The following is a 10694-nucleotide window of genomic DNA, read 5'->3' as shown; positions in this document are numbered from 1 at the left end:
GAAGTTCAGTGGGACATAATGAGGAACATGGGGACCAGGGGACACTAAAATAAGATACTGGAATATTAATTATTAAAATAATTATAAGAAGAAGATTGAGGGATTAACTCTTCTTACATTCTGTTGTGCAACATCAAATCTCTGAGGGCTTAGTCACATGTCCTGGTTAGAAAAGCGTTCAGGAGTTATTGTCTTGGTTTTTACACTGTATAGTAGATCTACAAATGTTGAAGTAGTCAAACAAGCTGAGTTAAAGCTGTGTCATGTCCCACCATGAAAAAAACAAACAGCACATATGCTGAAAGCAGAACGAACAGCTTTTACTTTATTAATATTCAAGCTTATGCAACAAGGCACAACCTGATCCAAAGCGGTTGTCTTCTCTAGATGAAGTACCTGAAAACCTGTAGTGTGAGACATCATTCTTGAGTTAATGCGTTGTCAACCTCGTGTCTCCAGAATCACAGAAGCCAGAATGACGTCCTGTGCAGACCCTCTTCTCTTCAAACTGCTTCGTTTGCTCAGAGCTAGTGACCACGAGGCCCTGGTGACCCAAAGACACTTCCTGACACCTGTGGAGTCTCAGACTCTCTGAGATGAAGGTACAAAGTCTCACAAAAGGTCCAAGGTAGTTTATCCAGTCTCACAACATTTATCAGCTCTAACAAGGTGCATTTATTTAGCTGCTGCAGAAGTAGGTGCAAACACACTCTGCTAAAAATCCCTAAGGCCCGTGTTCACGTTCTGATACATTCCGAGATCAGTGTTTGACTGACATGTGAAAGACGCCAGCTGCTTGTACCCTTATCATCTCTGTGATTCCCAGTTCTCTACAGCGGAAGACGAGGGTGCAAAAACAGCGTAACATTAGAGGTGTTAGCATTTGGATCTTATTAGCTTAAGACAGAGTGAGGCAAGCCGTTTCCACACGTTTCCGCTCATTATGCTAAGCTAAGGTAACAGGCTGCTGTTACGGCATAGCGTCTACCCCATCTCTCAGCGAGAAAACTAAAAAGCACATTTTCCAAAAGGCTTTTGTCAAGGCGCGATCAAAGACCCCCCCCGTTCAAATGATTTGCTTGTATTTTACTTCCTAAGAAATATTCACATCAAGTATTTCCCAAGTCAATCCCAGTCCCAAAAATAAAGATCCAAAAAAAAGAAAAGGTTTTGTTTTGAGACAATTGATTGTCCAGATCAGAATCATTTTAAATGTCCTGCTGTAAGAAACCTTAGGTTCTTACTGTGGGTCGGATGTGAATGTGAATGAAATCCAGCAGACAGGCGGCCATGTCTCTGTCCTCTGTCCATCAGCACACCCACCACTGCTTGTAACTAAAAGACCCCAGGTCTGACACTCCGCAGTCTCTAATGTGTCCTGACACTGAACCGCAAGTCTGCTTATTGTGGCTGAGAGCATCAGTAAAGCTACATCTCATCAGCATGTGCCGGTTTGGCTGGATCGCGTCTTCCTTTTCCCGCTGTCGCCCTCAGGTCAAGGGTCACCGTTTCAGTCTGTCCGGCGACAAGAGCTGAGCTGTTACCCAGCTGCGCCCCCTCCTGGGCTTTGCTTTCAGAGCCTGTTTTTTCAGGGTAGTCTTCTGGTTCTTGGAGATCCTGACTAATGCCCTCTGGAGGTCTTGGTTGGCTGAGCTCAGATGATGATGATGATGATGAGGCGGAGGAGTCTGTCTGTACGGCAGGACCGTCGAGCTCGTCTACTGTCTGCTGGGACGACAAGGGGTCTGTCAGGATGTTTCTGGAGATGACTAAAAGATAAAAAAAAACAAAACAAAACAAATTTTTTTTGCAATTTGTATCAAGTGTTTTAAATTTACCAATACATAACAACTGACAATATTATAATTTAAACAAGCTAATGTGTCAGATCTGGCACTAATTGGCAAACAGTTGCCTGACTAATTCCCTTTTCTACAATTTCTTGTTTAAACAATTTAACCATTACTCTAAGAACGGAAGAATGCGTGATGTTTCATAATTTTAACAAGCACCTCAATTCCGTGAATCAAGTCATGCTTAGAGGCACTGACCTCCTGTGGGTCTGTAGTCGTCGTCTACAGACAAGTTGCGGCTGAACGGACTGAAACTGGGCATGATGATCAGACCCAGCGAGACCAAAATTATCTGAAGACACACACATACACATTCAAAGCAAAGCGGAACATCAGTGGAAATCAGTTGAACAAATCAAACGGTGAGCAGCAAAATAATCAGACAAGGCTTCTGCACATCATCAAAACTGATGCGGCATTATGAGCTTCCCACACACGTACAGTGAAGCCTCTGAATCAACACTCAGCCTCAAGTTTTAATAAGAATCACAACTACAGCTGGGTGCAAAAGTTTGCATCCCCATATTTTGACAAGATTCACAAATTAATGAGAGTAACAATTATCCTCACTAGCTGTGCATTAATCATCATGTTAAAGAAAACAATTCTTTCACTCTTTTTTTTTTTTTTTTCTTTCCCCCATCTCACAATAAGGGGATGCAAACTTTTGCACCCAACTGCTGAACCCGAATGCTAAGTCTCACAAAAAGCATCGTGTGCGTTTCTTACCAGTAGGCAGGTGCTGGTCTGGGCTCCTTTACTGACCGTCTGCTTGATCAGAGACTGGAGCTGTCGCAGCTGACCCAGCAGAGACCTGTACAACAGGAGCACAGCAGCTCCGTTTTTGTCACATTTACAGATTGACATTCACCCGTTTTAGCAATAGCCTGAGCTCAGGTACATCAAATACAACAACGAAGTAACCAAAAAATAAAAAATAAAAAGTTGAGGGGAAACTGAAGTTACAACACAAATGGACCCAGTCTCCATTTAATTCTTCTCTTCATTGTTGGGAAAAGGGTGTTTGGACCTGGTGTCAGCATCACTCTGTTATGATGCTGCACGTCAGGTAGTGCCATCAACACGACAGATCCATTATAGACTGACGTGAACAGTTTAAATCATTTCTGACTTCGGTAAGGATCAAATTATTCCTGCACATTATCATTTTACAGCAGTCACTGCAGAGCAGCAGCAAAGCTGCAAACAGGAAAACAACAGCGCCCTCTACTGCTGGAAACACACTGAGGCGTCCTAGGACTGTATCTTTGGCCGAACTGACCTTTTTCAAAATTATTACTCACGACACAAAGTGAACCGCACCCAATGCATAACAACGCGTATCTATGAGTCCTTCACTTAATCACTAGTAATAAATGTGGTTGTTCGTACATGTTATGTTTCTCCAGCCGCTCCACCGTCCTCTGCAGCTCCTTGTTCTGTGCCGAGCAGGCTGCAGCCCTACACACACACACACACACACACACACACACACACACGCAAAGAGTTTGAGTGTCACTTCGGATTTAGTTTGATCATTTCCAGTACCTGAAGCTTCACACTGACACATTCTCATTTTCACATTTATGGGAATGAAAAATGAAAATTGAATGAATGAAAATTTTCCTTCAAGGCAAGCAAAGAGAAGACTTATATGGGGATTTTAAGGTCACCAAATCCCAAGAACACACACCAGAAGAAGTGATTTGTGACAAACGTAGACGTGTACCTGCTCTCCAGTCCATCGATGTACTCCTTCCTCCTCCGGCGGCTGTCCTGAGCAGACTGCTTATTGCGAATTTTTCTCCGAACTTTCTTCAGGATTCTTTCCTCAGCCTGAAAATACAGATTAATTGCGATCGTGATTCACTTCATAACGTCCATATTAAAGCATGCACCAAGTGTCACTCGTCGTGTGATGAAAACCTTTCCTTTCCTCTCAGAGTTTCTACTCACTGACCTTGGTAAGAGGGAGGTTGTTGGGCAAAGAAATTCCCTCCTGGGTCAGCAGCTTCTGCTCCTCCTCAGTCAGCTGCAGCTCTGGGTACATCTGCAACATTAGGAGAGTCAGTCCTCCAGGTGTAAGACAATACCGTGCGTAAAAACCATGTTCCTGATAAATTTTTTTAGAAAGTCTCACCAGATCAGCGTCAGGGCTGGAAGGATCAGTCATGGTCAAACTGCCCCCGAGTCGAGCTGCAGAAACCACGGGCAGCTCATTAACTATGCAGGAGTCTGAGAACAGCATGTGAGAGCTCCACTCATCTGTTCAGGAGAGAAAAAGGAATTAGGCTTTAATTTAAGCTCCAGACCGACTGAACTTTGTGATTATGACAGAACAGAACGCTCACCAAGCTCTATGGAGATGACGTTCTCTCGTCCGGGTTCAGCTTTCGTCTCACCCAGCCCGCTGATGTCATACACCACCTGGTAGACAGTGGCTGGCGCCGGCTGTGTGGTTGTGGCCGTCACAGCTGTCACCGTGCTGACGGGAGCCTCGACGACAGGATCCTCAGAGATGCCGCTGTCGCTCTCTGAGGAGGGGTCTGCGGGCGGGCCGCTGGGGAACACCTCATTGGGGTCCACGCCGTGGAGGAAGTCCTCTGAGTCGCTGTCATTCAGCGTCTGGGACACAGACAGGTTGTTAATGAGGATCTTTATTTAATGATCAAAATAATGCTGAGGTCTCTGCACCAACTTTTCCTTTCTAAAATTTCAAACAAATCAACTAAATGTCTCAACTTTAAACACACACACACAATAAAAGATACTATATGATTTTGCAGAATAACCAGAGTCAACAAATGTCTTTATTCTTGAATCGGTGCCTCGGACAATACAAACTTACACATTAATCAATACAGACCAAGTGGAAACATCCAGAAAACAGATAACAAACTGCCTTACGTAACCTGCCACTGTTCACTCACACAGTCAGGGTCCACCGTCCAGTCCTGCGGGGGCTTCTCTGAGCTGCTGAAGACGAGTTCCGAGCTGGAGAACGGAGCATCGAGCTGCCAGCTGTCTGCCACCACCACGCTGTCGCTGCTGAGAAACAGCTCGCCGCTCTCTGCATCCATCACCTGAAACCACGTTCAAACAGTGGCAGTGTTCATCAGAAAAACTGAGAGAAAGAAAGTAACAAGTGTTTGTAGAAACCTTGTATTATCCGTGTTAGCAGTGAGTCTGAAATATTTCAACAACTACTGAATGGATGAAACTGTCCGCAAACAGTCCAACCTTCAGGATGAACATTGTTGGTGATTCTCTGACTATTCTTTAGCGTCCTCATCAGAGCAACAATTGAATTAGTCAAACAGTTTACGCACACATTTCTGCAAATCGTATGACATTCCCAACAGCCTCCACTGGAATTTGCATTCAGTGCCAATTGGAAATGTTAACACAGGGAAATAGGATGGTAAAAATGCTAAACATCAGCATGTTAGCATCCACCTCGAAGCACCATTCGTTCTTAATGGTTATGGTGTTACAGTAAAGCACAGTATTTAGAAAAATTCTCACCACCTTCTTGATGACGTGAACATTCACAAGTCTTTAACGTACAAATCTTTCCCATCCACTAAAAGCAAAGCAAATCCTCAGACATCAGAAGAAATAAAATGCCAGAAAACCCTCAGAATTTCAATGCCCAGGAAACCTCTTTAATGTCCAGAGGATATATTTAGTTTACAGTCACGTGATGGGAAAGCAACAGATCCTCACAACGAGACAATAGACTCATTAAATGGCTTTGTGTTTGTAAAAAAAAAAAAAAGAGAGAGAGAGAGATTCATCCACTTTTAACGTACCTGCTTCTTTATAAAAACTAAAACTGTCTTAGATACCTTCTACAGTTTAGAGAAAATCTGCTTTGGTGATGTGGGTGAATCTGATCCGTTTCCAGGATTCACCCTTAGGCTGAGGTTACTACCACATATCTGTGAGCAACATGTGAAAGGGAAGCAGGAGAAAGTAGAGAGAATAACGACAAACCCTGGGTAATGCAACACTGGAGGAGGATATCCTGGATGTGACACGCCCACAAACACAAACACACACACACACACACACACCTGGCCTCTGACAGGACTGGTCTGATTGACTAGAAACCTGATAAGCTGCTAAACGTGTTTCCAGTTCACCCTCACAGCGTTCAAACCTGATCTGCAGGTAAAGGTGAAAAAAAAAAAGGACCTTAAAATGGCACTTTTTAAACTTTATTAAGCAGCAAAAGCCAAACTTCCTGGTTAAAAACACAACACTGGCAAAGACTCAGACCTCTCTGTAAATTCCGGTGAGAAACTTGCATTTTGTGGCCAGTGGATTTAGCTCCATGGCAGGAGGCGTCTGCTTGGATAGACTTTAACCATTAATGCTAGAAAGGCAATGCAAATAATATCAAAATGCTATTGTTACTTATTTGGTAAGAAATATTTGCAATATATAGAATATTTGGAGATAAATACAAATAAAAATAAATGAAAATAATTAAATATATAAACACACGTGGGAGAATGTTACTTTATCTATACACTTTATCTATTCACATATTTCTGCATTTATTTTTTTCATTGCAGGTCCAGGCACATGTGTGTGTTCCCATTCTGCTTATCAATGAGCTGGATCTGTGCTGGGGCCTGAACCGGGTTCGGTCGGATCTAAACGAGCAAACTGCACATTTGATGTTAAATACTCACTGTAGGAGAAGCACGTGGTTCTGGTTCAAAACCTCCGGTTCTTCATCACAGATCCGGATCCTGTGCTGCTGCAGGACCCAAGCACACACCACAAGCTGCTTTCTCTACGCTCCGAGTGAGAAAAGGTCCAGCTGGCAGGATGAAAACACGGAAAACACTTCCGCCTCCGCTGCTGCGGCTTCTTCTTCTTCTTCGTTTTTCCTGCTTCTTCCTCTTCTTCCTCTTTTGTTTTGTTGGTGGTTGCCAAACAACTAAATGGGGCATCCGCGCCATCAGCTGGTGGGAAAGTTGAATCCAGAATTTATTTATTTTTTTGTCCTTCCATCTTATCCCGTGAGTTCAGGGTCGCCACAGCGGATTATTGTCCGCATGCTGTTTTGGCACAGGTTTTACGCCGGATGCCCTTCCTGACGCAACCCTCCCCAATTTTACCGGGCTTGGACCGGCACTGCACAGCTGGGGAGGGGAATGGGCTGTTAGGGGTTCAGTGTCTCGCCCAGGGACACTTCGAGTTGAATCCAGATTATTCTCATCAAAAATCAGCTGAGCCCTGTCGCCTCACAGACAGAAGGTCACCAGTTTGAATCCCTGCTGGCCGCAGCCTTTCCGTGTGGGGTTTGCATGTTCTCCTTGTGCTTGCGTGGGTTTCCTGCAGTTTCCTCTCACAGTCCAAAGACATGCATGTTAGGTTAATTGATGTGCGTGTAGAGGATCGAAGAAAAAAACAAACCCACCTGCCAGCAAGGCTCTAGGGCTCTTTTCTGTATGGTGATTTCCCATATAGGTTTTTAAATTTGATCCAATATTTAGTCACGATATCTGTCTTCTTTAAACAGAAATGCAGTTTCTTTCATTCTACTTCCATCTCACACACCGGTGACATCATTACAAGCAGGGCCCTCTAGGCCCGGAGTTTGACTCCTGTGTCCCATAAAGTCCCTCCGTCACATGCTATTCTGTTCAATACTATACTGTACTATGTTGTGTTATGTTTAAAATAAAAACTTATAGCAAATTAGCCAAGCAGGTGATTATTTACACAGTTTTTTTTATTTTGTCTTTTACAAAAAGATAAACAGCATGTCAAATTTACACAAAGAAAAAATATACTGATACACTGGGCATGAGACTAACATCTGTGTTTACATTGTATTGGGCCTTGCTGAGCGTCGCTCATGTCGGGCATAGCTAGTAATCTCGCTGCAACTCAGGATCCAGCAGATCATCGGCAGCATAAATATCCTCAGTTCTGAAAAGGGAAAAAGATACAAATTTACATACACGACCGCGCTGATGAGAGTCACACTGAATCTATGTCATATAGAAAAGGCTCCAGCTGCACTAGTGGCAGTGTTAGTATAACTGTCATGATAGTTCATACAGTACTTACATGACTTCTACTGTGTCTTCAACAGCAACCTCCTCTACGACCTCCACAACGACGTTCCTCCTCGCTGCATCAAGCAAACACGAGACTTCTGTTAGAAAGTTGAACCTTGACCTCCACATTACTGCTCCTTTATAACAATGGCTCACAGAACATTACACCCAAGTTATCAGATAATACAGATGATAAATCTTTGTTGAGTGGGAATAGACAGGAATCTCAGAACTTTTGCCATAAAAAGTAGACAGTGATTTGTTTGATTTATTGCTTTGGAATGGACAACAATTTTAAATCTTATCATCCATCTAAAATCTAATCTACATACAGTTTATAAATATTTTTATAAGAGGAAACTTGGACTTTTATACTATTATATACAAGTTCTCTTTCCCCTGCATAACCTAATTTTTAAAATCAGAGGAAAAGCAACAATAAGTGGTCAAAAAAACATTGGGGGAATACTCACCTCCAAAGTAGATGTACGGGGATCCAGGCCAGCATTGCCCCCCGGCCTCTGGATTCCTCTGCCCATAAACACAGGCACAGGCTTGGTTCTCTATCCAAGGACCCTCCCACCAACAACCAGCGGTAAAATGCCGTGTTACATTCCCCCGATCAGCATCATTCACTGCATGCTGCTGTGGGGAGAGAACAGCAAGACCTCGCCGAGCCAGGCCAGAATCGCTAGGGTTTCCTGAGGCGATGAGGGGCTCAGAGGGGGCCCGCGGGGCATCACCAGCCTGACTGATGATGTCATTACAACCTGCAGGTGAGACACATGATCTGATCAGTTATTGTTGCCATCCAGGGTTTTAGGCCAATTTAGACACACTGCAGATTCAATTCGCTTTAGAAAAGGTGACGCAGCGACTTTGCTGAACTGATGGCGTCATTCCCTCTGTAAACAGTCCCCCAAAAACCCAAATGTGCACGGCTGGTTGACACGGCGAGGTTGGCTGAGAGTTGGTTGATCCATCTGTTTCCTGTACCTGCTGAGGACACCTGATGGGTTTGGATGAAAAATGTAGTATCAGCAAACACACACAGAGACACACACACACAAACAAATACAAACAAAAGACAACACACATGCACAGGGAGCAAGTATTGTCAGCTGTGTAGCGTGGAGCTCATTCTTCTCAGCGGCCATTACTGCACGCTGACAGCAGATTTTCAGCATTACTGTCAGCCATATCTTGAATTCAACCACGGTTTCAATTCAATAATCCATTCAGTTCCACTGCAACTACCCCATTATATTCCGTGCATACAGAAGAAAATGAGAAAATCATTTTCTGTGCATGTGATCTGTAACACATAACACTGTGTGTGTTGAGTAACAGTATTTATCTTCCAGTGCATATATTCTGTTTTGCCTGTAATTTGAAAAAGACTTAACAGGTGCTCTGTCTTTTACTTCAATATTATCCATACTTTTATCCTGTACCATGTGTGGAAATGGTATTTTCTTGTGCATGTGTGTATGTTTAACTGTGGATATGTTGTTTTTATTGGAAACATCTTTATTACTATTTCCTATTCATGTTAGTGTATATGTTAAAAGCTTCCTGACAGAGTCCTGCTGCTTTTTCGTCTGCTACACTTTAAATTCAATAAAACTGTATATTTTGTTGTCTCTTTTTTAAACCTACCTGCAGTGTAACAGCAAACAGAAGGATGCTCTCCTGCCTCCTCCTCCTCCTCTTGGTGGCCCAACATGCCTGAAGCAACAGTCCCCGAATCCTGAGAGAGGAGGCACAGACGAGATCTTGGCGACCAAATCCAGCAGTCAGGGTTCAGTCTGTACATGATCCCTTGCCTGAGCTCGACCTTCAGTGCCCTCCCCGACAACGTGTTGTCAAGTGTCTCCTTTCTTTGTCCTGTCTTTTAAATTCTGAACCTCTGAGCGAGGTTTTTCAGACTAGAGGTGGACACAGCAGGAGTGTCTTTAGAGAACAAGCTGACTGCAGCTTCTCTCAGCAAATGACAGCAGGTCCAGTAAAGGATCATACCAATGTTTTGCAAGTATTAGAACATGTACCTTTTCAAAACAAGCTGGAGCTATTTGAATGTATAACTAAGACGCTGGATGTATAATCCACCACAGTGAATAACAGGTTTTACTACTTTAGTTTAATTTTACTTTTACTTTCACTGGAGGGTGTCTTTTGTCCACCAAAGATGTGTTGTCCATTATTGTTTTAACTTGCAGCGCCAAAGTTGAAATGTATAATACTACTATAATACCGTATAAATCATCTCCTGATGATTGTATTTATGCGAATGCTGGTGCGAACGCATTTGAAAAGTGTGCGAAATTTAATTCAGAGAATTAAACACATTATAATCTCTGTTCATTTTCATATTACAAACCAAATGTGGCTGTACTCCATAAACTGCACCAAAACATTTTTTTGAACGATATGAAAACGATATCAAAGTATTGGTTTTGTAATTTGGGGGGCGATGGATGAAACGCATACGCTGCGCCACAGGCTCCCGGGCTCCCGCGAGATTATGATGCTTTATTTATTGTTGGTTTCTAGAAATTCCCTACATTTATATCGAGCCAATCATAAACAGTTTATTGGGCAGATGAATAGTTTAACATCGGCGGTTTTATTCGTTCAAATGACTACAAACGTTTTCAGTTTTTACGCAACAGTTTATTACTCAAAGCTTTTATTTTTGTGTAACCTTGGCTTTGATCCAATTGGTCGTCTTGAGGTCATGTGGTGAATCTCCGCCAATCAG

At 43.0% G+C, this 10694-nt stretch overlaps 1 protein-coding gene across 1 annotated transcript; it reads right to left on the bottom strand.

Annotated features, from left to right (window-relative positions):
• Positions 1-294: 294 nt before the first annotated feature.
• On the bottom strand, positions 295-6727 carry creb3l4 (cAMP responsive element binding protein 3-like 4). Its single transcript, XM_067509583.1, has 10 exons — positions 6554-6727; positions 4784-4936; positions 4205-4478; positions 3994-4118; positions 3814-3903; positions 3583-3689; positions 3246-3314; positions 2583-2667; positions 2052-2145; positions 295-1769 (listed from the first exon to the last, which is right to left on the bottom strand). Exons 2-10 carry the CDS (start codon positions 4931-4933, stop codon positions 1429-1431), a joined length of 1335 nt encoding a protein of 444 aa, XP_067365684.1. The 5' UTR covers positions 4934-4936; positions 6554-6727; the 3' UTR covers positions 295-1428.
• Positions 6728-10694: the final 3967 nt, after the last annotated feature.

The sequence above is a fragment of the Channa argus genome, chromosome 7 (assembly GCF_033026475.1).
Source record: "Channa argus isolate prfri chromosome 7, Channa argus male v1.0, whole genome shotgun sequence".
NCBI classification, from domain to species: domain Eukaryota; kingdom Metazoa; phylum Chordata; class Actinopteri; order Anabantiformes; family Channidae; genus Channa; species Channa argus.
This window is presented reverse-complemented; position numbering and strand designations above follow the sequence as displayed.

Coding starts and splice junctions, on each gene's coding strand:
- creb3l4 (XM_067509583.1), bottom strand. CDS start 4,933: ATGGATGCAGAGAGCGGCGAGCTGTTTCTCAGCAGCGACAGCGTGGTG. Junction 4,479..4,783: donor GGACGGTGGACCCTGACTGT/GTGAGTGAACAG, acceptor TCTGTGTCCCAG/ACGCTGAATGACAGCGACTC. Junction 3,904..3,993: donor CCAGCCCTGACGCTGATCTG/GTGAGACTTTCT, acceptor CTAATGTTGCAG/ATGTACCCAGAGCTGCAGCT.